This window comes from Anopheles bellator (assembly GCF_943735745.2).
Source record: "Anopheles bellator chromosome X unlocalized genomic scaffold, idAnoBellAS_SP24_06.2 X_unloc_2, whole genome shotgun sequence".
NCBI lineage: Eukaryota > Metazoa > Arthropoda > Insecta > Diptera > Culicidae > Anopheles > Anopheles bellator.
In genome coordinates this window covers 15,538-43,414 of record NW_026684282.1, presented here as the reverse complement: position 1 = coordinate 43,414, position 27,877 = coordinate 15,538, and the positions used below count along the sequence as shown (strand labels likewise).

Genomic DNA, 27,877 nt, shown 5'->3' with positions numbered 1-27,877 from the left:
GGTTACGTATATCCGATTGTCGATTTTTTGTGGGATTATGTTGCTACTCATGTCACTCACTTATGGTGAAACTTTCGGCCATTTTGAGTAATTAGTAAATTTTTAACAGCTGTTTTACTTACGGTGTAGCTTATGGTGATGCTATTAAGACCAAAAGCAGCGCTTATCAATGGTTCAAACTTTTTTCAGAAGGCCTAGAAGATGTGAACGTCGAAAAGCCACGTTTGGTCGAATGTAAACAGTTTAGCTTACAGTTTTCTTCGATTGTAGGGTCGTGGTGTATCATGAGTTGTTGCCAAAGGATAGAACAGTCAATAACAAATATTTCTTGATAGTTATGCACAATTTGCCCGAAGCAATCCGTCACAAACTCCCGGATTTGTGGGAAACCCAAAATTGGCTGTCGCACTCCTGCTAACACATCGTGGTTTCTGCTCCAATTTTTGACTAAAACAACACTGCCAAAGCTACCGTATTATCTAGATATGGCCCCTTTTACTTTCTCTTATTCCGGAAACTGAAGGAGGCCATGAAAGGACGACGCTACGATACGATTTAGGTGATAAAGACGGCATCGCCGATGAGAAAAATCTTGTCCAAGCAAAACAATTGTCAAAAATTGGCCGATTACTGAAAATAGCCGAACTATTCACCATCAGTCACTGACATGTGTAGCAACCTAACGTCACAAAAAAATCGAAAATCGGATTTACGCGGGTAGCCCGCGTTATTTACGAATTGTCAGAACTTTTTGAACGCCCCTTATATGCAATACAAAGGAAAATTTCAAGTTTGTTTAATTTACACGCTCTATCATTTTGCGAATCGTGAGATTTTTTCATATAGTTGATATTGACAGCCATCGCGATGCAGTTGTTTTCGTGATGGCGAATACTGTTGTTGATGTTGTTATTTGTTTATCAATAGGCAGGTATCCACGGTGCCCCTGTCGGCTTAGCTTTTCTTAGAGCCGTTGCTGCCGTCCCTAATCTTTGGTTGAAATTAAGCCGTAATTATAGGGCATCAATTGCTTGGATTTTAACCTACTACACTGCTCTTCATAATGATAGCCTCACCCGTTTTTTCATACTAAGATAAAACGCTGAATCTTTTTTTCGTAGATGAGGAATCAATTAGTTTTGCAAACGAAATAATATCCATTGTTTGGATTCCGACCTGAAATTAAAGAAAACTCAAATTTTGGAAAACTCAATGAATCGATAGCTTACATAATTCCATTCATCTTTCCATGACATATGCTCATTCGCAAATTACGATCTTGCTGCTTTGTGGTGTGTCTTGATTACTGAATTTTATCTCTTTGATTATCTGACAATGCTTACAGAGGCACTAAGAGTTCTCCAGATTGTAGCATACCTAACATTCATGTGCAATTCATTTTTAATACGCCAACAATTTTTCGTTGTGTTCGACGGAGTTTTAACTACTCTTCGTTCATCTCGAGGGTTAAGTAGTTTTGGCCGTCCAGATGACTCTATCTATAGATGGCGCGAACGCCCGATTCGGGCTATGGCCGCTTGTATACTGTCTCTCCAACTATCTCGGCAAGCTGCTCTGCCTCTCCAGTCTCCTACACCGAGCAGGTCCTCGCTGGCCTTACGGACGCTATCCTCCCATCGAGCTCTCGGCCTACCGACTGGCCTCCTGCCGTGCACCGTTCCCAATAGCGTCTTTTTTAGGATCCTTGTCTCGTTCATTCTCACGATGTGCCCCGCCCATTGCAGTTTTTGCTTTTTTATGATCGCCGCGACTTCCGGATCCTCATATACTTCGTAAATTTCACTATTATTTAATTTAATTTAATTTAATTATTAAAAAATGTTCGCCAAAGGCTTAACAAGTTCAGCTTACGTACTAAGGACTTAAATACTAGGGGCAGTGGAGGCGCGGAGGCGGGAGTGGAAGGAAGAAATGGGGAGGTGGAAGTCGAACAGGGGGCTTGCGGCATTGAAGGACCCGATCGCACGCAGGAATGGGTCAACTGTTCCGAAGCGAGATCGGCGGGGAGGAATGAGGAACGGGGGTCTGTCGCGGAGGCGGCGGGATGGAGCATAGAATTGGAGTGACGAAAGTAGGGAGGGAGCATCGGTATTATGGAGCAGGAGGTTGGCGATGAAGAGGGATTGGGCAGCGGAGTGGCGGGACGCTATTGAAGGAAGCCCCAACATGCGACAGCGAGTGTCGTATGGGGGCAGGGTGGAAACAGAGGAACCCAGGAGCAAGCCTGGTAAACCGCCGTTGCACCTTCTCTAACCTATCCATAGAGGAAGGCGACGCGGGGGACCAGACAACACAAGCGTATTCGAGGACAGGGCGGACCCAGCAGCAGAAAAGCGCCCTCAGGCACCACGGGTCGCGTATGTCAGGAGACATACGACCAATGAGGCCGAGGGTCTTGTTGGCTTTAGCCACAGTGGCCTCGATCTGTGGCGTAAAAGATAGCGTGCTATCGAGGCACACGCCGAGGTCCATCACCTTGGATACTCGAGGAAGGGGAGTGTTGAGCAGGGAATAATCCCAGGATAGCGGGGAGCTGAGGCGCGAGAAGGAGATGACGCAGCACTTGTTCGGGGACAAGCGGAGGCCGTTGGACGAACACCACGCTGCGAATTCATCAATAGCTCTTTGGAGGGAACGGGCGTCGTCAAGGTTGGAAACAGGGAGGAAGAACTTGACGTCGTCGGCGTACATTAAGTAGCCTTCGGGAGGAAGTACGGCGGAACAGTCGTTCATGAACAATTAAAAGAGGAGGGGACTCAGGACGCTGCCTTGAGGAACCCCGGAGGGGATAGAGAACGAGGGAGAGGTGGAAGATGGGGTTTTTACACAGAAGGAACGTCCGGAAAGGAATGATTGGAACCAGGAGAGGAGAGGATCACGCAAACCCATCTGCCGTAGCTTAGCGACCAACAAACTATGTGAGATGCAGTCGAACGCGGCACTAAAGTCCGTGTAGACCACATCCACCTGTGAGCCGGAGGCAGTAGCAGGGTAGATGCGTTGCATGAGGGACATGAGGTTAGTCACTGTAGACCGCCTAGGCATAAAGCCATGTTGGTCTGCAGCGATAGAAGAGGAAACGAGAGGTAGAAGGTAAGAGTGAACGACTGATTCCAGGATTTTGGAGATGGCACAGAGGAGGGAAATACCACGGTAATTAGAAGCGGTTTGACGGCAACCTTTCTTGTGTATCGGGATGAGCCACGCAGACCTCGAGCCCCGCGGGAACGACCCTTCCTGCAGAGATCTGCAGAAGAGCTGAACCAGGACTGGGGCGAGGGAATGCATACAACCCTTAAGCACAGAGGAAGGAATATCGTCCGGACCTGGGGAGTGGGAGAGCTTCAGATTAGCGAGTGCTGCCAAGACGCTGTCCTCCGAGATGGGTACTGCGTCGATGGAGAGGGAGTCACGGGGGGTATGAACTAGTCCGGTAGTGAGGCATAGAGAGGAAGTGGCAGGTTCGACAAACAATCCCGAGAAGTGCCTGGCGAAGAGGTCGCACACGCCATCCGGGGAAGTGGCCGTAACGCTGCCTAGGGAGAGAGAGGTGGGGGAGTTCGAGGAGCCCCGCCGAGATTTAGCGAAACGCCAGAAGGATCTGGGGTCCACTGATAGCCTGGACTGCAGGCGTGATATATACGCGAAGTAGCGTGCACGATTATAGCCGCGGTAGGCCTGAGATGCGTACTTAAACAGCCGCTTGTGGTATGCAGAGCGGTGCATGCTATAGAGGCGGCAGGCGCGTCTCACATCCGTCCTCAGTGCGCGCAGGTGCCTGTCCGACCAGGGAGGTTTAGGGGAGGGAAGGAGAGGAGGGCAACAGGAGGGGAGCATGGATTGCAGAGTAGCGGAAAACGTGTCCACAGCAACATCGATGGAGACGGACGAGTCGATGAATGACCAGTCGTGGTCCATCACCAGGTGGTTGAGCTTCGCGAAGTCGCACCCTGCGAAGTTCAGCATTCGAGCACCGCCAGGAGCTGAGGACCGGACCGGAGCCCTCGGTCTTCTGGGCGGTTGCCAAATGGACAGCGTAAGTGCAGGATGATAGTCGTCCTCGGGAACTAGTAGGACGGCCGCGGCCTGAACGGTCACGCGCTCGGCGAAGACATCAGAATCCACGAAGATAAGATCTAGCTGCCGGTCATGCTTGTTGTGGATGCCGGAGATTTGTCGTAGACCGTTGACTGCCAGGCCGTCGAGGAATGAGGTTGACGAGGCGCTGGCACCGGATGGGACGTAGGATGGACCGGCGGGTGACCATGTGATGAGCGGAAGGTTGAAGTCACCGAGTAGCAGCAAGTTGTCGTTCGGGCCCAGGCGCTCAGCGATTCGGCCGACGCACTCAGTGAGCCGCTCGAGGTGGTGTCCAGATGAACTGCGATCGGGAGGGATATAGACGGCCCCGATGATGATCGAGCGCGAGCCGGTCCGGATGCGCACCCATACAAGCTCGAGTGACGAGTCAGTAAGGCACACAGAGGACGAGCGCAGGTGAGCAGCACAGGCAATGAGTGTCCCCCCACCACGGGAGCGAGTGCTGTTACTGGCAGCGCGATCGCAACGGTAGACCGAAAAGGAGTCGTCGAACACTAGTGAGGAAGGGATGTCCGCGGTGAGCCATGTCTCGGTGAGAATAATGATGTCGGAGCCGCCCGAAGGAACTGCCAAGCGGAAGTCCGTTAATTTCGTGCGGAGCCCTCTGACATTCTGGTAGTACATGATCAGAGCACGTGGAGCAGCGACATTGCCGCCAGTCGAGGACAGTCGAGGACACGAGTCGGGTTGAAGCGATGAAGTACGTACAGGAGTAGTGGTGGTGGAAGGCATGGGACACTGTGTCGGTGGCAGCGAAATGGAGTGAGTGATCGGCGTGTCGGCGGTGTGTGGTGATATATGACGTGCGGTGGTAAAGGTGTCGGCCAGCGGATTCAGAGTTGAGATCTGGATGGATAGTCACTCTTGGGCCAGAGTGGCAGACTGTCGCGGCCGTGAACTTGGACCCGGAGACCTATCCCGAGCATCTTCCACGGCAAAACCGTAGTCGCAGAAGTCACGGAAGGCAAGTCCAGCGGGCCAGGTGGCTGGGGAGAGGGCCTTGTCACGGAGAGTTAGCGACATCCCTATTTTGAACGAGACAAAGGAGAGAGTGCTGGTGTCACGGTCCTTGGCCAGCAACCGGATGACAGAGACCTTGTCGCTGCCCAGTTGCTCCTTCACGAGGGCTTCCACTTCCTCATTAGTCACCGATGGATCGATGCGGGTGATGTACAACCAGAATTTTGGCTGTTCTTGCGGTACCGTTCGGAGAGTACGTGTAGCGCCAAGTCCGGTACCGGTTCGTAGTGGAAGTGGATGAGCCGCCGCCGGCAGTGCTGGAAGAATGCGCGGAGCGTTGGCGAGTGTTGGTGAGGGGATTCCCCTGGGCAGTAGTGGTGACTTGATAGGCATCGGAGCAGAGTGGTCGCGTAGTGGTGGTGGTGGGGCCGGCGCCGGCAGAGCTGGCGGAGTGCGGGGTACATTGGCTGGTGGTGGTGAGGGGTTTCCTCCCGTCTTTGAAGGCATCTGAGCTGCCGGTCGCGCGCCGGATTATATCTGGTCCTCCAATACTCTCCATCCTTTATTGGGCCTAGGATTCTTCTGAGGATCTTTCGTTCGAATGCATTTATCCTGTTTTCTTGGGCCTGAGTTAGGACCCAGTTTTCTGATCCGTAACACAGGACAGGGCGGAATATTGTCCTGTACAGTCTCAGCTTGCTTGCTTGCCTGTGTATTATCTTGGATTTTATGATGGGCAACACTGAGAAATATGTCCGGTTGGCTGTTTAGATCCTCCGACTTATTTCGCCCTCCTCACTACCATCCTCTGCCAAGTTGGTCCCAAGATACACGAAGTTTCCGACATTCTCAAGATTGTGATCGGTAGATGTATTGTTTTGTCCCTAGGGGCGCTGTCTGCGGGACTGTGTCATGACCTTTGTTTTATCCATGTTTATTTTGAGCCCTACCTGTTCTGCAGCTCTGTCCAGTTGCAGAAAGGTCTCTGTGGACAACCGTTGTGATCGAGACATGATATTAATGTCCTCCGCATATGCAACTATCTGTGTCAATTTAGTGCAGAGTGTCCCCTTTGTGAATCATGCGGATCACTCGTTCCAGGGCAAGTCCAGATGACTCCCGAGTCCCATATTCCGATGGATCTTTCAAGTAATTCTGACAACCTTTGAAGATCGTCTTAGTAATGAGGCTTTCACGATTTGACTTCCCAACACTATGGTGCGCTTCAATTTTTCTTTTTTCGCCTTCCCCTAATTGAGTTCTACGACCCATTTTTTACCAAAATGGCCAATTGACCATAGGAAATTTACGAAACTACTGACATTAAAAATCTCAGTTACTTGACAATTCAACTACTGTTAGAAGGACTGGACTACGATTGACTTTTACAAGTGAGACAATCAATTCGAAACAGCCGTTTTATCGTTTTTTGGCTCCCCAATTTAAATTTTTTTTTCGTAAAACCAAAAAAAACCAAACAATGGATATTAATTCTTTTACAAAACTAATTGATTCCTCATCTACGAAAAATAGGTTCAACGTTTTATCTTAGCCTCAGCATGAAAAAACGGGTAAGGCTATTATTATGAAAAGGAGTATATTACTTGAATTTTGAAAATTCAAACTTACATTTTGGTAATTGTAAATTTTCGGCCAGATTTTTTGTCTGTCCAAAAATAGGGACACATTTTTGACAGCGGACCAGAGTATGACAAAGTCGTCAACAGAAGGAGAAGGAAAGGAAACTGAAAAATCAAAGCAGAAACAAACGAACTGTCATTTCACTCACTGGAGTTCACGGATTTTTCGCCCAGAAGCTGCTAGTGTGGACGCCAGCACAGCAAAAAACTTGCCCAGTTTTTTCATAGTGTAGACGAGGCGTTGGAGCCGAGTGTCATTCTTATACACTTAGCCTGAATTAGTCTAATGTTACCTAGCTATGGCTAAGAGGTACAATGGAAATTAAGGCATCCCTACTCCAACACAGATTGCATGATAGTTTTGTATAACCTTATCAGTTCCTTTTGGTGTGCAAAATACGACGATTCTACGCATAAAAGAGATGCATTTGGCACACTCTCGCACTAGCTACGAGAGGTGAGTGTCCTTTGATAATTTGTTATCTAATCAAAGGTAGGTATCCAAAGTATTTGATATCTTTTATCGTTTTGTCGTATAATAAATGGACTCATTTGGGGTTTGGATATTACCTTTGTTATAAATTGAGGAGTAATAAAAGATATATACACCATTTCAGTTTTTGACGAAGAAAACTAGAGTTCTATAAGAGGAGCCCAGTTTTTTTAGTTATCTAGAGTATACCGTAAGGGCCTTTTTCATTCCAACGTCGCTTTTATTACATACTGTGATGATTGTAGCGTCAACTAGCTGCTTTGGCTTTCAAATGGCCGCGAGACAGGAATCAATGTTTTTTATCTACACATTGCCCAACCAGGCTCAGGCAGGAACCTTGACGAAGGTCATAGTAATCCATCAATTTGTGCCGTTGCCGTCCACAGTGAAATCCATTGTCTTCTTCGATAGGAGGTTCAAAAAAAAATAGTCCATTTTCGGGCATATGTTTCGGATGTCGATTGTTTGATAAAATTGTATTATGTAAACTGAATTAGATGTCCCTTTAACGTCGAGAAAATCCAAGGTAAAAGAGTGTTTCAAGGTATGGAGTTTCCAAGGTTTGGAGAGTTTTCCGTTGAACTCGATCCAATGTCCTCACCTGTCCAATCGAAAAAGGATCATGCTTTCGTACTACAAAAGCTGCTAAAGGCTGCTGCTGTCTAAAAAGTCGTGGACGTTTTTTGCGTGAATTTCAAAACTTTATTTAAGATGCTTCCTATTGTCCGATTTGCGTCAAATATATACCGTTTTGTTGGAAAAATTGTTGTCTTCTAAGAGCTAGAATTTTAACGACTTTGTTTTGTAGAAAACTTAGTCGTTACTGGCGAAAATCTCGAGCAATCCATTTTCATAATCCTTTTTTGATCTCAGTTTTTCGTCACTCAGGAAATTTGGCAATGCGTGAAAAAGGTGTCAATCGCTTGGTGCAAGGTCCAAACTATACGGAGGATGCATTAAAACTTCCTAACCAAGCTCCCGGACTTTCTGGCGATTAAAGACGTGCCTGGCATTTCATTGTCCTGATGGAACACAACACTCCGTTGGCCGATTCTGGTCGTTTCTGGTCAATTACAAACTTCGAACGGCGCAGTAATTGACAGAAGAGATCTGAGTGTAGTGTTTGGTAACACTGAAGCGACTTACAATAAACGATTCCTCTCAAGTCAAGTTCAAGTAGAACCTTCCTAGCGTTGAATTCTGGTTTGACCACCGGTTGAGCTGCTTCAACACGCTTAAACCACGATCATTTAAACACAGTATTGTACAGTATGTATCCCATTCCTCATCCCAAATACCCATCCGCTTAAGGAATGGTTCGATATAATTCCGTCTGGCCAAAATTGCACAGATTGAAATTCGAGCCATCATGTTTTTCTGTGTAAATAATGGGGCGCCCAAACATCAAGCTACTTTGTGAATCCAGCTTTGCGCAAATGGCTCAAAACTGTTTGATTGTTAATCTTTAGGTCCTCGTCGATGCTCAGATTACTGAAATGCTGATCAACTTTGATTATTTCTGTGATTTTATCCACGTTTTCGATAACGTGTAGCAGTTTTCAAAACGCCGAACTTCACTTACTTCCAATGCGATGAGACAATGTAAAAATTTTGTTGTGTTTAGTAGTTTCAATAGTTTCATGAGAATCTGACCTGCTCCAGACCTGGACAGGAGTGTTTTGTTTTAAGAAGAGGGCAAGTGAGAGCTCAATCATGGAGAGGTGGCATCAATATAGTAAAACCCGTGCCACGCATCTTCAAAGCATTGTAGATTTTTTTTAATATTCTTGCTTGATGAGATAGCCTTATTTGGGTTGCAAGGGCACATTCGTTTATGGATGAAACGAAAGTTCGATACTCCTCTAGAGGAGATAAATTTTCTCCTGCAATGGACATTGAAGCTGTGTCAGCTCGCCCTACTTTCTCCAGTCTGTATGTCTTGTCTGGTCACAGCTGAAGGGCTTATCATTGGCTAAACCGGGCGGCCTGGGAAATACAGACATTGCGACGCACTTGAACGTGCCATAGACATGGATCCCTAATTGCCTTTTCAGTGTTGAGTATTTTCAAATTGTAATTGCTACAAGTCTTATTGATGAGGAAGGCGAGGGGCATCGTTCCTTCTACTACCCTACTCAATGCCATTGGATTTAAATCAAGCACAATTAAAAGCAGTGCAGGCAATGACGTCACTAGGTTAATAAGTTCATTCTTGATCTGTTCAACATAAAATTTGATTCCTTAGGAATTAAACGAAAGCAAGGGCCACGTCAAGGTGGCCTACCTTCGCCTGTTTAAGAACGGACTCGATTCTTTGCTGAATACGGTGTGTGACAAGGTCGTCAATTTATTTAACACCCCTCCACCGAGCATGTTAAGATCTGGACGAATTAGTATGACATATCTCGAAACGAAAAAATAGGGAAAATATATCCCCTCGTGAGTTGTGGTGGATAGAAAATAGAGCGGATCATACGACAACGGTATAAAACAATATTTACACCGATGTGCGCAAGGGCATCGGTGCATAAGCATCTTCCGGCTCGCTTGTTAAGCTGCACAAAATGAATCCGAGCACAAAAGTTATAATCGAAGCAATACACGTTCCTGACCCATCGAACGTTCTCTATCGACTTAAAACATTCAAAAAACGAGTTTTCAATTTATCAGACACTACTATTCTCTCATCAAAATATAATACCCCACCCTCGATTCCGAAATGTGACATAAGTTTTAAATATACTTTAACTGTGGTTCACTTTGTTTTGATCATCCATTCTCGACCAATATATAAACTTTACTAAGCTCTGTATCTTCTCTTTGATACTTCCTGACTGTTTCGAAATCTACTATATTTTCTTGCAGAACCTTTATACCTAATTTGGTATCATCTATTTTGTTGTCCTCAGCTAAGAGTAATCGTGATAGTGCATCCACATTATTCATCAATTTTCCAACTCTATGTTCAATATCATAATCATAGTTAGCTAATATCAATACCCACCTTTGCAATCTAGCCACTGCTATTTGCGATATATAACCCAAACCCAAATATTACTGCTAAAGCTTGTTATTGCACCTGTGCATAATTTTTTTGTGCGGCAGAGAGGCATGCTGATACAATCATGACTGGTTTCTCTACACGGTTTATGACATATGATGATATAGCTCCAACTCCATACGGACTAGCATCTGCCTGTAGCACTATTGGCTTTTCAGAGTCGTAGAGGTCTTATACGTTTGTTGTAAACAATGTCCGACGACCACGAAGCGGCTGACAGATCGACACGCCAGCCGCCTTGTCCAGTAACTAGCCGCTTCCAGAGGAGTGGTTGCCATCTCGCTCCCCCATGCGGACCCGACAGCAGTGTGTGTGGCGCCCCGGTCGTCACCAGGATCAGCTGGCCACGAGGTTGATGACCGCGGACGACGCCGAAACTTGAACAGTTGCAATTAGAACGCCGAACCAGACGCGTTTTTTTACTATTTTTATCTTTTTTGAGAGCGATTTCAATTCGCAGCTAGTGAATAAAGTCTCGTCGAAGAGTTTGAAGAACCGTGCTGTATTTTCCATCAATTAGTTGCGGCATTTGCAACAACGTTATTTTCACACAAAATTGCTTTGCATTTCTCAAAGGCTTCTTGACATTCCTTATTCCATTCATACCTTGTTCCTTTTTGTAATAACTGGTACAATGTAAGTTATATTTCTTTCAGAACCTTGAAGTGCTCAGGTGGGCTGTTAGGACAAGACTGATTTTATTTTTAACAAATATCAGTTAGCTGGTGTTAGTTTGCTGGTCGCTGTCCTTTGGCTCTGGTCTGCGAGCGTGGGAAATTGCCCTTGGTCTGACCGTTGTCATTTGACGCCACCCGTTGGTGTAGTTATGCTGTTGCGGCGCAGCCGGTCGGTGCCGGTGACGTTGCTGTCTGGAGCATAACCAAGCGGTGTTGAGAAACTGCTTACGGCCGTAAGTTGTATACAATTCTGATGACAAATTTGGTATAAGTTTATGATAATAATTGATTTGACCTAAAAACACTTGGCATTTGCTAATATTTTGTGGTATGGATGCTCTCATAATTGCTTCTACCTTTGATTGTAATGGTTTGATACCATTTGCTGTGATCCCTGTATCTTGTAAGATGGCATCTATTATGCTTTGAAATATTGCTGGTATCGTGTGCTCCACAAATGTCATTCTGGTATACTTAAACAAGCTCTTGTGAATATTTACGGTACATATCGCTTGTGCTGACTCTGACAATTTCACTTGTAGATAAGCTCCTGTCAGATTCATCTTACAAAACATCTTCCGCTGAGATACTTTTGCTAATATTTCCTCAACTTTTTGTAACGGATAATGTTCCATGGACAAAAACATATTTATCTATTTATTGTAGCCTTTCCATCTAGGCATAACCGTATCGACCATTTTTTCTTTGTAACCACTACCAGCAATCTACTAGCGCAATCTGATGTTTTCGTTGATAATAATACTGCTTCTCGGTCCATTTTATTCAAATTTTGTTCCACTTTTTCTTGTAAATGAAACTGAATATGCAAAAAAGAAGAAGAAGGAATCCCCTATTCCTTTTATATATGTTCCCTCGATAAAACGCATATAAGTTTTTTCTGATATTGTGGTTACGCATGAACCACAATCTATCTCAAACTGAATTTGAATTCCTTTACATGTGAAAGTTACTATCTCCGGTTGCCTATCTATCACTTGATGCATTCTTCTCATCTGACCACTACTCGTATATCGATTTGATTTCCTCTCACGACGACACATAGTTGACACATGACCCATTTGTCCGCAAAAAAACACTTCCTCCCTGGGCAGGTAGCAGGATTGTGCGGACGACCATATCGATAGCACTGTGTACGATGGTGACGCTGCTGAATCGCTAACCTCTGCTGCCCTTTCTCGTACTGCTTTTCACTCGACCGTTCTAGAAGCTTTGTTCCCGTTACTCGGGACACGGCAACCACCTGCTGGTTCCCTATTTCCAAGTTTTGTCTCTGCGACGCTTCCTACGTTTGCACGATATTGCACGCGGTTGCGAAAACTAGACCATCCTGTGTTAAGAGTCGTTTGCGCAGTTCTTGATCCCGGTTGCCGGCTACTAGCTGATCTCTCGGTTGTTCGGTTACACGTACTACTTAGACTAAAAGATACACTACTTATTACTCTAATACATACACAACAATAGTATTATAACTACCTTGTAACACAGGTATATGAATATACATAACCGGCTAGAACCGAGCGAGTTTTGGTCTGCTTCAAGGAACCTGAGTGAGTTACTTTGAGTTGCTTTTGAGCGCGTTATGTTTTTTGGTTATTTTCCCGATTCGGAATATTTTTTTCAATTTGACAGTTTACGCCAAATTTCGGCAAGTTTTTTTTTGCTATCCAAAAATATGGCTAGTTTTTCGACAGTGGATCATATTTTGAGAAAGATGGCAATAGAAGGAGAAGGAAAGAAAACAGAAAAATCAAAACAAAAGGAAAGGAAAATCGCAAAAACAAACGAACTTTCATTACACTCACTCGCGCCCTCGGAGCTCATGCCGCAAAAGCTGCCAGTGTGGACGCTAACATAGCAAAAAACTTGTAGAAAAAACTCTTAGTGTGAACGAGGCGTAAGAGGACTTTACGGGATGGTTCGTCGTGCGCCATTCTCATGACATGACAACGGAGCCTGGCGAGTCGCACGCGCTGCACGACAGTGAGGTCGTCGTACATTGCGTACAGCTCGCTGTTATAGCGGCTCCTCCATTGTCCCTCCTCACAAATATCAATTTGAGCATCTTTCTCTCGAACGCGGCTAAGACGGTTTCGTCAGTTTTAGATAGTGTCCATGTCTCAGATGCGTATGTGAGTACTGAAGTTTTGAAGGTTCTGTATAAGTCCAGCTTTGACCGGTTCTGTAAAACCCCAGCTTCGATAAACGACACGAGATGAGAGCGAAATAGTTTCCTCAAACTGTAGAATGACTTGTCGGTTGCTAGCACCCTAGCGCAAATGTCTTCAGTTATGTCGTTATTGGTGCTAACCTTTGACCCTAGATAGATGAAGCTCGGGACGACTTCGAACTTCCGGTCACCTATTAGTACGTCACCCCCACACGTATACTCGCCGATGTTGTTGGTTGGTCTGCTGACGGCGGCGCCATCATGAACTTGGTGTTATTTTCATTTATCTGCAGGCCGAGATTCCCCCAGCTTGCTCAATTACTGTGTAGGCTTGAGCTACAACGGAGAGCCATCGACCTATAATGTCTATGTCATCAGCATAGGCCAGGATCAAGCTGGACTTGAAGTAGAATGTCCCTGAGGTCTCCACTCCCGAGTTCGGATGGCTCGCTCCAGCACGATGTTAAAGAGGAGGCAAGCTAGACCGTCCCCTTGGTGCAATCCCTTGGTGGTAGCAAAGGTATTGAAGAGCTTTCCATCCACCTTCACCTGACTTGTGACGTTGGTCATGGTCATTCTAACAAGTCTGGTAAGTTTGGCCTGTGTTTTGAAATTAGTCATGGTCTCATACAATGTTACTCTGGCCATGCTATCGTATGCGGCCTTAAAGTCGACGAAGAAGTGATATGAATCTACACAATGACATAATATCATCACGCCAACGTATCGAATCGTTCTCTATTAGCGATCCACATTACGTTCCTGAGCATAAGTGCTAGAAAAGATCGCTGTTGAACACCAGCCGTAAGAAGATCTTCCCCTAGCCCTGAGTCTTGTTCATAAAGAAGGATTTGGCCATCAAAGTATTCCCCCAGTACACGGTTCTGTGTTATGCTCCACGTGTTTGGCCTTCGTTAATATTTGCCGACCATGTGTATCGCGAGGTAGAGTTTTGTCTGGTAGTGAAGGAAATACGAATCTAAACTTTACTTTGAGTTTTATTTCTACAGCATGCATTATAAAGGGTTTTTTTATTTGTTGGTTTTCTGTATAGAATTGTTGAGCTGATCGTTCTCAAGAAACTCATCGGTGTGCAAAGAATCTCGCGATCTCGTATTTCTTGGGATTGTTGCTTCACCGGCATGTTTATGTTTCAGCGGTACTTTCTCGTGGGTATGCCTACGAAGTCTCAGCGGGTGCGCAGCGAGCATTCCCCTGCCGGAAGACGAGCAACCCATCACAGAGACCATGTGCGCCCTCATTGAACACTGTCAAGCTGTTGAAGATCGCTCGCTTCAAGAGTTTACCCATGGTGTCCAGCAGACAGGTCAACCTTTAGAAGATGCGTCCTCTGGGTTGTTACCATACTTCGGAAGTAGCCTAGCGGGCAAAATCTGTTGTGCGACCTCTTTATAAGCCTCCTATAAAAGCTATCTATACAGATTTTAAATTGGCTTTTAGCGAGGTGTTTCAGTAAACGGCACTAAAACGTTTCATCATACAACGCTTTAGCGGTCATGTGGGCGTCATGAACCCTGTTCCCTACCCCTACCACTAGCCTCAGTTTCGGATCTAAATACTCATTACACTGGGTTAAAATTTTAAAACCTTTATTTCGAATACATCATATTACACTATTAAAACAACACTATACCTACCTACACTCTTCTCCAGTGTCCTACGGCACCGGAGCACTGTTTGCAGCACTGTTTAATTGATGAAAATCCGTGGTAAGGTTCGGTCAGCCGTCGCCGCCTGAAAGTAAAGTAAATTATCAATATGCAGATTATCAAACGATGGGTTTTTTATACTTACCAAGCTGTGTAGAAACAATTTCTGCAGCTACTACAAGCAAAAGAAACTGAATAATATTTTTAAAAAAGTACGCAACTCTGTGCGAACATAACGAGCGATCTTTGACCACTCTGATCGCCAACAACACTCGAAATACTTACCAGATTCTTCCGACGAGACATTCTGCAGTCATTCGGCGAACTTAAACTTAAACTTAAAAATAACACGAAATTATATAAAAATCAACGCTTTCTAACATATACTTACCACCAGCGGCACCACCAACTTGCTTGAAAACTTCGCGATCAAAACAAACTGCGAATTGTCACTTGGTGAACAGGGAACGCACACTCATACACCGCGCATTTACACGAGGAAACGCACGCACCAAAAGGCCTTCGATGCGCAGAGCGAGAAAGGAATAAACATGTTCACAGGAGCGAAAGAAATGACACCACCCGGTATCGCGCTCCGTCTGCGACAGCGCGAGTGAGTTGGCTCGAGGGGGTAGGAACGGGGAAAAATATCGCGTGACGGATGAACTTATAAACTTTTTTGCCCGCTGGGGTTGTACTTCTCTGTCGCTCTCTGTGTGGCGGGTGAGCTCTGGCGGGTGAGCGTCTGCTCCATAATTTAACGATTTCTATCGACCACCAATAGAAGAGCTGCCAGTTGGTAGTCAACATCGCTACATCGCACGTCCCGGATCGACGCTATTAACTGGTTTGCGTTAGGGGTGTTTTCTTTCGCTTCGATTAGACGCCTTTTTAATGGCCTTCACAAGGTCGTACAGATTTTCAGTTACCTACCTGGTCACCGTTACGGACGGCGCGCCACTTTCCTCTCCGACTTTTTTCGCGTATCGGCTTGGGCTTCAGCCACAACGCGCCGGCTGGCATCTTGAGGAGCGCACGCCTCCTGGTACCCCTGCATACCTCAGATTCAATCTTCGAGCCAGTCACATTTTCTGCTTTTGCTGGTGGTCAGTCAGTCAGTTGCTGGCGGTCAGTTTGCTGCCTCACACAACAACTGACGCTTCTTTGGTCTTTTCAGATTCCATCGTTCCATACAAACATCCTAGCTGTCAGTCATGTCAAGCTTAGAACGCTCACCACAGCGCCCACTGATATTGAGACCAGCACAGTGACCGATAACGCAATCGTGAACGTAAAGTGAAGGTGAAGAACCAAGAGTTCTTCACCTTCACGAGTTGCGTGTGTAAGCACAGGCACGATATACGCACTTGTTTACCGACACACGACAAACGCTGCACCCACGAACACCGGCGCGACGATACGCGTCCAATAGCCCACTATGGATGTAGGTTTGTTTCACTCTGTTGTCTCTGACCAACGAGTGCAGCCAAATTACGCCCAAACCACACTGACAAAAACACTTATTTTGATACGCTAGTGGTCCTCACCACAGTGCACTCCACTCACTCTGGGCAGACAAAGGTATCGACATATCCGTATTGGTCGCGACCGCGACAATTCGTCCCCTTCTCTGGATTTTTTTTGTTACTACTGTTGATGTAACATATTCGCATTCACATTTTAATAGCGCAATGGCAATATTGCGCTCCACTGATAGTGCTTCCTCCCTGCGTGTGTGTGTGTGAGGAATCGTATGATCTGCTTCTGCTCTGAATAAATGGCCAAATGCCCTTTATGACTTTATGAATAAAAGGTCAAATTCGTCCGGTCGTATGCGGTTGTTTGATATTTGCATGTGATTTTGACATTTTGGTATAGAAGCAGGTCCGCAAATCACAATTAATATTGACGCAAACGTCTTATAGGTAGCCGTAGTCGGTACGTATTTCGAACGGTAACAGTATCAGCAACAACAACAACTTTAACTGAAATCGACCTGAATCGAAATATATATATATATATAATATATATAAATATATATATAAATATATATAAGGTTGGGTAAAGGAAATCCATTATTTTTGCGTGAGTTTCAAAACTCTATTTAAGATGTTCGGATGGTCCGATTTGTGTTCAATATGCACTATTTTGTTACAAAATTGGATGCCTCTTTAAAATACCTTTATAATGCCTCTCTTGTAGAAGGCTTAGTAGTTATAGGCGAAAAACTCGACCAATCCTTTCACAATCCTTTCTTGATTTCAGTTTTTCGTCACTCAGGAAATTTGGCAATGCGCGAAAGAGGTGTCAATCGCTTGTTGCAAGGTCCAAATTATACGGTGGATGCATTAAAACTTCCTAACCAAGCTCCCGGACTTTCTGGCGATTAAAGACGTGCCTGGCATTTCATTGTCCTGATGGAACACAACAACTCTTCCGTTGGCCGATTCTGGTCGTTTCTGGTCAATTACAAACTTCGAACGGTGCAGTAATTGACAGAAGAGATCTGAATTTAGTGTTTGGTAACACGGAAGCGACTTACAATAAACGATTCCTTTCAAGTCAAGTTCAAGTAGAACCTTCCTAGCGTTGAATTCTGGTTTGACCACCGGTTGAGCTGCTTCACCACGCTAAGACCACGATATTTTCACACAGTATTGTCTGTACACATAAAAAGATGGTGTTTATTGTTTGTTCTATTCGCTTGTAAGTTACAGGGTGTTAACAATGGAGGTCAACTAAAAGAAAATTCTGTACATTTTACAGTTTTCCTTTGAAAACGGCGAAAGATCAGGCTAGGACGCTGAAATTTCGCATGGTGTTTACGGTGCCGATACTCTAATAGCTGGCTATGTGAAATTTTGGGTGGTCGATCCGTTTCAGTTATTTTTGATGTTAAAGATGCGCCTCCCACAGACAGACACGCCAACGAAAATGTCGATAAAATCACAGAAATAATCCAAGTTGATCGGCATGTTAGTAATCAGAGCATCGACCAGGAGCTAAACATTAACTATCATACAGTTTTAAGCCATTTGCGTATAGCTAGATTCACAAAGAAGCTCGATGTTTGGGAGCCACCCTATTTACACCAAAAAACATGATGGCTCGAATTTCCATCTGAGCAATTTTGGCCAAACGGAATGAAATCGAACCATTTCTTAAACGGATAGGTATTGGGGATGAGGAATGGGATACATACGACAATACTGTCGTGGTCTAATTGTGGTGAAGCAGCTTAACCAGTGGTCAAACCAGAACTAACGGCCAGGAAGGATCTACTGGGTATACGATGGAACATGAAAGGAACCATTTATTATGAGTTGCTTCCGTGTAATCAAACATTTAATTCAGATATCTGCTGTCAATTACTGCACCGCTCGAAGCTAGCAATTGACCAGAAACGATCAGAATCGGCCAACGGAAGAGGTTTTGTGTTCTGTTACGAAATGTTACGCACTTCTTTAGTGACTCGCCAGAAAGTCCGGGAGCTTGATTGGGAAGTTTTAATGCATCCATCGTATAGTGCGGATCTTGCACTAGACGATTGACAGCTTTCCCGCGCATTACATAATTTCTTAAGTGATGAAAAGTTGACATCAAAAAAGTATTTTAGAAATGGATTGCTCGAGTTTTTCACCAATAACGACCAAGCCTTCTATAAAGGAGGCATTATGGAGCTATAGTTAAAAAAAATTACAAATTTTCCAACAAAACGGTGCATATGGGACGCAAATCGGACCAACTGAACCTTTTAAATACAGTTTTTAATGTCACCCAACATTTTTTTTTGTTTTTCATGTATTATAGAGATTTTGAGTTGTAGACTCATTCTTCTCTTTTATATACTAACTTAGCTATAACTTTTTCTAACTATGTTATATTCTATTCTATTTCTAATTCATATAGTATAATATATTATAACCTAATATATAATATAATCTATTATGATAATATGATAATGGTATATAAAAATATATAAAAGTGAACATGTAAATTGTGATATAGTAATACTTTAAAAACTACTTATAATCGAATTTTTTCGTTCCAATCCAACCAAATCGAAATTTCTTTTGTTCTAATTTATTCCCTTCGACTTAACTGCTCGGTCGTTCTCCGGTAGATTTCTGGGCGTCTTTCCCAGATCCCCTTGAAGATTATAACCGGCAAGGAAAACTAAGTGTAACTTTATTATTCTGTAGCTTTTTTCGATTGAATTGACAATCTATGATTTGATGATAGTTTTGAAATTTACTGAACTGAATTGAAACGGAATCAATCGGAAAACTAGCTTAGTTTAAATTTCAACTGAATGTTTCAATTAGATATAATATTGATTAATGTAACATAATATATAGTATAATATGATAATAATAATATATAAATATATAATAAGGTATGATGCAATATCATATACTAAGGTCTGAAAAGCAAATATATCTTAAATTAGTTTATATTAATTAAATATCATTTGAATTAATTTGATTTTATTTGGTTTGATCTTACCGCCCGTCGTCCTCGGGTGATCCTGGCATTAAGCCCCATCCCCTCAAGGATTTTAACTGGCAGGGAAATTCAAATCAAAACTTACTTGCAATGTTGTTTGTTTGTTATGATGTATATAAGAGGATTTGGGCTGCAAACGCCTCCCATTGGTCTACCTCTAACACCAAAACAAACTCTACCTTATTATAATTAAATGATGATGAATATGATGATGATGATGATAATGATGATGATGAAGATGATGTTGGTGGTGGTGGTGTGGGTTATTCAGTTTGTCATATTTCCAGTTTATCAGTCTGTAAGTCCGTTTGTCTGTCTATCTGTTTGTTAATTTTTTTTTTTTATTTAAAGAAATGAGGCCCGGCACACGCGTGGGGCTTTGTATCCATTTCAATTGCGATTTCAAGAAGCAGTGCATTTTCTGGTAAATTATTTAAACTATTTTCTCCTATTCATGACCGCACTCAAGTAGTCAGAGTTAGCGGAAAAGCAAAATGTCGCTTTTTGCACAAACTCGCTTTTCTCTTTTGGTAGGGCGGCCCCCTCTACTCTTCTCTTTGCTACGATCCTCTGTCTAGCCTCGACTCTGGTCACTCCCCGGTGGCGTTTTGGGTAAAAGGTCACTCTCACTCTTGCATGTCATCTCAGCCTGTTCTCTATGTGTCCTTACTGGGGGGTCACATGAGGCGTAAAAACTAGCGTATGCAAAAAGTATTTACGCTCGGGTTTACGCCTCGGCCGACCCGTAAACGTTTCGACAGAGGCGCAGCAGTTTGGCATTAATCTGTAATGTCAAAAACATTACGTCACGCCTCACAAAATTTATGGACGACTTGCAGCAAACCGAAGCACTATTTCCAACCCAAAAAAGACTTTGACTTCTGAAAATTTATGAAAGTTGTTTCAAATAGCGAGTTTTTCATTTATGAATTATTTATAAAAGTTATTTCGGTATCACATTTCAAACATTTCACAAAGCACTGTGGAAGCAACAATGTTGCCTTGCCGCACAGAAAACTGTTCTTTGCTGTACACAGTTCCCAGAAATTTGGCAGGTGTAAACGGCCCGATCCGGCACCCCGGGCTGAAAACAAAAGACATCCGGTCTGCATTTGTTCAGCCCTCTCGCTCGATCTTTCACTTTTAAAATTTATATCGAAAGAAAGTGGGGAGCCGGCCAAGAACACATCCGAATTCGGCTGTGTCCACTTTGAAACTGACCCAAAAATAATGAAATCACTTTTCCCCAAATGCCCATGCAATATAACGCCATCACGTTTTTATGATATCTTTACAATGTCAGCTAACTCACGCAACTTCACTTTTCGATCACTCGAAACGATTTTGTGGATTTCTGCATTATCGGTGTCTTTGCGACCATGTTTGAAGTCAACAAACCAATGCTTTATTATTGTTTGTGATGGAGCGGAGTTCAGGTGGAGCGGAGTTTCTGATGGGATAGAAAATTGTGTTTGATCCTTTGTTTTGAAAATACCAAAAGTAGTAGTCATTTTTGACATAGTAATTCACAAACTTATGAGTAGAATATCACTGAATTTTGACAGCTTTCTTTCAAGAGTTAGTACTAACTGAAAAAGGTGGTGATTGCAATAACACTAGGGCAATTTATGTATTCGGCTCAAGACATTTCAGCCCATGCTTTAGAACGTATGTTGGACTTTCTCACTCCGGAAGCTGAAGGCCTCCTTAATAGGGTAGTATTATACAAGAGACGATATAGTATATGATAAAGGCAGCAGCTTCACTTTGTCAAGCAGCTCAAGCGGTGGCAGGGACGGGACTTTGAGTTAAACAGTAATATTTGATCCACCTGGATAAGGCGACCATTACCCGTTTTCATCATTAGTGATAAAAGGAAGAGAAGAGAAGCAAACTGAAAAGAAACCGATCAGCGGGCGAGAATCACAAGCCTTTTATCAAACTTTTCTGGTACATAATGGAGAAACGGACCTAGGTACTGCATGTGATAGTTGCAAGTATTCGTGAAAAAGGCTAGCTGCCCGGGAATGGCATTCAGCGCATAACAATGTCAAACTTTTAAAAGGGTACCAGATTGGACACCAGCAACCACTACGGCACCACAATCAATAATGCTACGTACCGAGTTCCACTTTCCGAGTTGGCATGATAAGTAAATGTTCACAATTTATTCTGCGTTGGTTACGCTGCGAGTAACATCCTGCATTAGTAACATTCGTGAAGGCCAATCGTTTGCTATTGATCGTGCCAATTATGTTGACATTCTTCATCATGAACTTGCCCAATATTACATCCAAAGTTATGTCTAGGCGTGTTTTTCATCCAAGCCATAAAGTACTATAGGCCACGGTATGCTTGTGCACTGCACTTTTTGTCCACTCAGCAAAGTGAACGTTGTTCTGATTAACGAGGCACCACACTACATTCTTAGTTTATTTTTTGGCGCCATTTAGTGCTCTAAACTGTCTAGTAAGCGCTTAGTCAGGGTGGTGCTAACTTTGAAGTTCGGACAGAGAGCAGCATTGCCGAAAAACTGAAGACACCGGAAAGCAGCAGAGGGCCAGAATGTAAATCATTAAAGTTTACTGCAGCATATCTCAGTTACTCGATACATAGAGCAAAGAATTTGTTAATTTCAATCGTGTTTATGTAGAATAAACTTTTATGTAAAACCTAGCCAAGGGTACTTCAACACGAAAAAATTTAAATGGAGATTTTAAAGTCAGCGGTCCTGAAGAACCTGAAAGTGAGAAAAAGGGATGTTTGTTTTAATCGGATGGGGAGGGATGGTAAGGAGCTTCTGAGCCCTGGTCAAACGGTCAATATGCATCACTACCAACAGCAGCTAACACATTCGAAGGGAGCAGAAAGAGCATGAAGGAAGGAAGGAAAGAAGGAAAGAAATGATCACAATACCATAAAAGGTAACACACCATAAAAAGCAACACACAGCGATTTTGTTGCACGACAAAGGTCCATCACATGATGGAAAACCGTCAGGGAAAGGATTGAATCATTTTATTGGGAATTACATTCACATGCAGCCAACTTGGGGCATCACTTTATTACATCATTGGGGCATGCCCTTGTTGGGCAACGCATCGATTCTTGTGAAAATGCGGGAGAAATAGTTATAGTACGAATTTCTTCACAAAATGAAGAATTCTTTTGTCATGACCTTCACAAATTTCCAGAGCGATAGCAGAAACGTATAGCTAGCGATGGCAAATACTTTGAATAACTCAGAGTTATTCAATTTTATACCTCATCTTACCTTACCTCAGCCTTAGTACGTTACCTCAGCTCAGAAAAACAAGTTACACTGCAAAGAACTGAATGATATTCATTTTTCCGTACATGGTTTATTGACTTATCATTATTATTAGAACGGTCAAAGCCGCATTAAGAGTCAAATTAAAGTTTTGCGCTCAAGATGATGCACTGTCAGGGAGCGAGAACTGACGTCTTATGCTTAAAAACCGATTAATCGGTGCAGCGAGGCGGATGAACTACAGATGAGCAACAATGTCGAAAGTGATGAGCCAACCGATTGGTATGTGTTTTTATTGATGTTAATCGTAACTAAGCAGTATGTAAAACTAATTTCACAAGAAAAAGAAGGTTAACTGTAAATCTGAATATCAGAAAGCAAGCATTGTTGATGGTTATGAGTGGGCTGCAATATAGGCTAATGCAGGTCATACGTTCGATGTTTTGGATCGCAACGATACAATAAGCGCACAAATAGAGCAGAAAACAACAAAAGCATTACTCAAGCCACGTCAACGAATGGCAGTCAAGTTCCTTAGATTGTATTAAATAAACCTTTCATTTTCCGTCATTAGTTGAAATTGTGTTAGCACGACCTCGAAGAAATAAACAAGACATCAACAACGTCCCTTCATCTCGCCATATTTTGCAGACCGTGACGTCGCGCAGCAGGACGTCGTTTCAAATTCAATTACCGGTCTTAAGGTTGCGCCTTTGATTACGCGGTTCATTACACACCTTATGACTCACCGTCCGAAGTCACGTGAACTTGACTCGAAATAAATCAAATCACAGGGCGTGACTTTTTGGTTCCGGACCTATTATTTAGCTTTAACGCTCTTTGGAAGAGGAAAATACGAGGGAATGTTCGTCATGCTAACATCGGCACACGCGTGACGATTTCGTTGTGAGAACATTACTTGTTTCTCTTGGTCAATGCTGATACAATTTACTGAGCTTTCTAACAGCCATCAGTCAGCAAACGTTAATCATTGAGCACGGATTATACTCGTAATCCGATCGGTAAACAAGCGTTTACCTCAAAAGAGTCCCAACTATCAATGAGGTCGCGTGTGCATACCGTAAACTAAGCGAAACGAAACGATGCCGTCGGTAGACTTAACAAGAATAATTTTTTCTGATAAGTGGTGTACCTAAACGACGTGCAATGCAGCTGCACTTTGGGTGTATGGAAACGGAATTTTGTTAACCGATGGCGCTAGCTGTCAAGTTTGCCCTCATCATTATGCTTAATCTGACAATGCCTTGTTTTCACATCTGGGAAAGGATTTCAACATAAAATAAAACTAGTTTTACTCTAAACCTTAAGTTTGAGGGAATTTGAACATGTAGTCTTTTATGCCTGAAAGAACGCGAAACGCAATTTATGAAGAAAATCTTTGTCGGAATATAATTTGTGATGAGCAAACCAATCTTAGCGAACTTGTTCCTATATTATTGTAAATAGTGAACCTCCATTATTAACATCCTCCTCCTACCTCCTTTTATTAATAGTAAACCTCCACTGTTATTGCAAGACCAATACAAAAAAGTATGTATCCACGTGTGGTTAATCTGCATCGCTCTTATATGAGAGATAAAGCCTGTCTCACTTAGAATCGGGAAAAGTTGTATGTCTTCTAGCAACGCCTCTGGTGGTTGGATTTGAAATGTTTTGATAGTTATTCGATTGATAGTAAACATTCGACTTTCAGCGCTGAAAGTTTCATCTTGGTACGCGGAGTTTATAGAAAGATATGCTTAATGGAACTCAAAAGAAGAAAAAATATTCTGCACAATCACGTCGAAAACACCACGTGGTCTACTTTAAAAATCTCAAAAACACAAAAATTTGCAAAATCAACTATATATGCTGTGCTTTACCGTTTCTGGGAACCCAATACCGTAGATTGAAAGATTCAGAGTAGACGTCGTAGTGGAACATACAATCGGCAGCTGATCTGGAAGGTTTTGAGATCAATCAAGGCAAGTCCTGAACTTTCGGTTCGAGCTATTGCAAAAATTATGATGCAAGCAAAAGTTCTGTCCAGAGGATCTGTCTACGAAGAACCTACTGTTCCTTTCTTGCATGTAAGCATCCAAATAGGACACTTAAGCAAAACCTGGTCGTTAAAACTTCAAATTTATATTCGCCAATAAATTTGCATAAACATTAACAATATGGCAAGGAATTTGCACCTGTCCGGAAATCAAGGTATTCATCACAAACACGACGATGAACTCATCGCTGTACAAGGAAGACTGCCTTAAAAAACGAGTTCTATCATTTATTAAGTCACACAAAGGTCCCGTTAAGTTTTAGCATGATTTGGCAAGCTGCCACTACAGCAGGGATGTAGTTCAGTGGTACCGTGACAATAAGCTCGATTTCATCGCAAGGATATCAACCCACCAAATTGCCCTGAACTCCGCCCAATCGAAAATTATTGGACAATAATTTAAAGGAAGTTGACGAAGACTGGAAAGCTGATGCGAGATGCTGCAGAGATGGCGAGAAATTGGAGCAAATTGGCCACTGAGGTGGACCAGAAGATTTTGCAGAAGATTTTTTCGTGATTTCATCCGACGACCGACCTAAAAAATTTCTGAAATTCTTTTCTCAAAGAACAATAAAATACCTTCACTTTGACACCTTAACAAGTTTCCCAAGTCACTCCAACCCCGAGTTAGAGATAATTCAATTGTTCCCTATTCCAAGTGGGACAGAGGTCAACAGAGGTTTTCAAGCGGATAATTAATTTTTTTTCTTTGATATTTAATATTTTGAATTTTAATGAGGCTTTGATTCTTAGGAACCGATGTCGCAGAGTCCTAAATCTGGTAAATAGAGCAGGTGTTCCATAACTATGACCTGGATTTTGACCAAATAGATCTAGACAGAGTGTGCGATGTGAGTCATAGCGTTGATTTGATGGAGGACTTTGAAACGCAATAGGCAACATTCGAAGGAATTGAACTTTGAATTGCTCACATTCACCGTATTCATCAGATTTGATTCCCAGCGACTACCGACTGTTCATAGACCTCAAACAATTCTCACCGGTAAGAAATTTTGTTCGAACGAAGAGATTATCGCTAAACTAAGCTCTATTTTGAGGCAAAAGACAAATCGTTTTACAGGTGTTGAAATATTGGAGCGGCGGTAGAATAATTGCGTGGCTCTTGATGGAGGTTTTGTTGATGGATCTCTCTTAATGTGAATGATGATAAATAAATCCCATTTCGAAAAACAACGACGTTCTTTCTTAAGGCCGGGACTTTCCAGCTCATATGTCAAGACTATTATTTTTCACAATACACTTAAATTTATACGCTACAAATAATGTAATTATAAGCCTTTCAACCTTTATGTATCCACAATATTAACAGTGTCTAAGTATCTAATAATGTCAGATGTGTCATAATTGATAATATAACGATAACAATATACTAATATTTATGTATTTAATATTCTCTATTTCTTCTCTATTCTCCGTTTCTTTTTCCCTTCTTCATGTATTATTTTCTCTTTCGTTTTCTTCTTTGGCTCCGTTTTTTCAAATTGTTTTCCAAAGGTTTGGTTCAAGAACCGCCGGGCTAAATGGCGCAAGCGTGAACGCAACCAGATGAACGCAATCGCAGCCGCAGACTTCAAGAACGGTTTTGGTCCTCAATTCGTTCAACCATTTGCCGATACAGACACGCTGTATTCGTCTTATTCGTACAACAACTGGGCGAAAGTTCCGTCCCCGCTTGGCGCCAAAACGTTCCCTTGGACGGTAAACCCACTAGGTGCATCCATCGTTACGTCCAATCATCACCAAAATTCTATTAATTGCTTCAACACGTCATCTGCATCAGTTGCTGCTGGGATGGCGGGCACAGGATCGATGCTGCCGGCTAGCATGGGCACCGGACTAACAGGAACGACTGGTGCGACAGGCGTGTCGCCTACTCCATGTCCCTACACGACCCCCGCCAATCCATACATGTACCATCACAGAACCACAGCCGAACCCTGCACAGCTATGAGCTCCAGCATCGCGACGCTTCGTCTGAAGGCAAAACAGCACACTTCCGGCTTCTCCAGTCCCTACTCAGCTCCCTCGCCCGTTTCACGATCTAATTCAGCCGGCCTTTCGGCCTGCCAGTACGCTGGAGTTACCGACACGGTCTGAGACGCAATTGTCACCAACCCGTTTGCGCCACTACTGCTTTCTGCCACCGGGTCGAAACCACTGTGTCCCTCGCTTTCCCACATCGGTATCGAGAGAGAAGAAGCATTGGCGCCCTTCAGCTCAGCGACCAGTTCTACCAATTCTACCAGCTCCTCTCAACCACAGCGATCATCCGTACAACAACAATATCACCATCACCACCATCACCACTATCATCATCATCCAACGCAAGTCACAGATCAACAACATCAACAACAGTATCACCAGCAACAGCATACATGCCCTCAGCATTACTCACGGCACCACGGAAACGGACTCCTACCGTCGCATCATTTTGAAATTGTAGCAACCTATCACCACCACTACCAACAGACACCTCATCTGCTCCTTGGTTTGGATCAGTCTGTGGCAGACGAACTTATCATAGTTGGCGGACGACGCTTAGAGTCGGATGATGAACAGGACGACGAGGATCAACGATGATGCGAAATGAACATCTAAGAGTTAGATATCTAACTGATATCTCAACTTCAGAATTTCCATAAAAAATGGTCTTCAAAATTGAGGATTCAAAAGGATGTAACAATGTTTTGGCTTAATTTAACTTGTCGTGCATATTGAACCCTATCATGGCACTCGCCGCCCCAAGAGGTCCTATGTCTTCCGTAATTCATTATCATGTACTCTCAAAACGAAAACACAGAACATCCAGAATGATATAAATGGTAATGCTAATTTAATCTAGAAATGAATTATCGTGAACTTTGTTTTGGCATTTACGAAGATACACTATAATGGTTTGTAGATGATAACGATTTTTATTTAATTTAGACGCACATCTCCTATCATCCTGGTGAACAAATCATCAAATCATGATGAAGGTACGCATGTTGAAGGGAGGTTAGCAGGAGGTCGGTTGACTTAAGGAAGGGAATATATCGATAATCTGTAATCTTATAACTGTCGAGGTGCGCGATAGGAGGTCACGAAGGTTGTCCACAAACTTCACCCATCAACCTTCTCTTACCACATACCCCTCATAAATTTGTGGCAAGGGCGGCTTTCGATCAAAGCGATCAAAGAAAGCGCACGGCATTATTTGCCTCCATTAT

The 27,877-nt window shown here is 43.3% G+C and overlaps 1 protein-coding gene across 1 annotated transcript in view; it reads left to right on the top strand.

Moving 5' to 3' along the window:
• The window catches only part of LOC131214138 (pituitary homeobox homolog Ptx1), a 77,550-nt gene extending 50,785 nt beyond the window's left edge, over positions 1–26,765 (top strand). Inside the window, exon 4 of the mRNA XM_058208507.1 lies at positions 26,163–26,765. Coding sequence (XP_058064490.1) covers positions 26,163–26,765 — 603 coding nt within the window. The remainder of the gene's footprint in view (positions 1–26,162) is intronic.
• Positions 26,766–27,877: the final 1,112 nt, after the last annotated feature.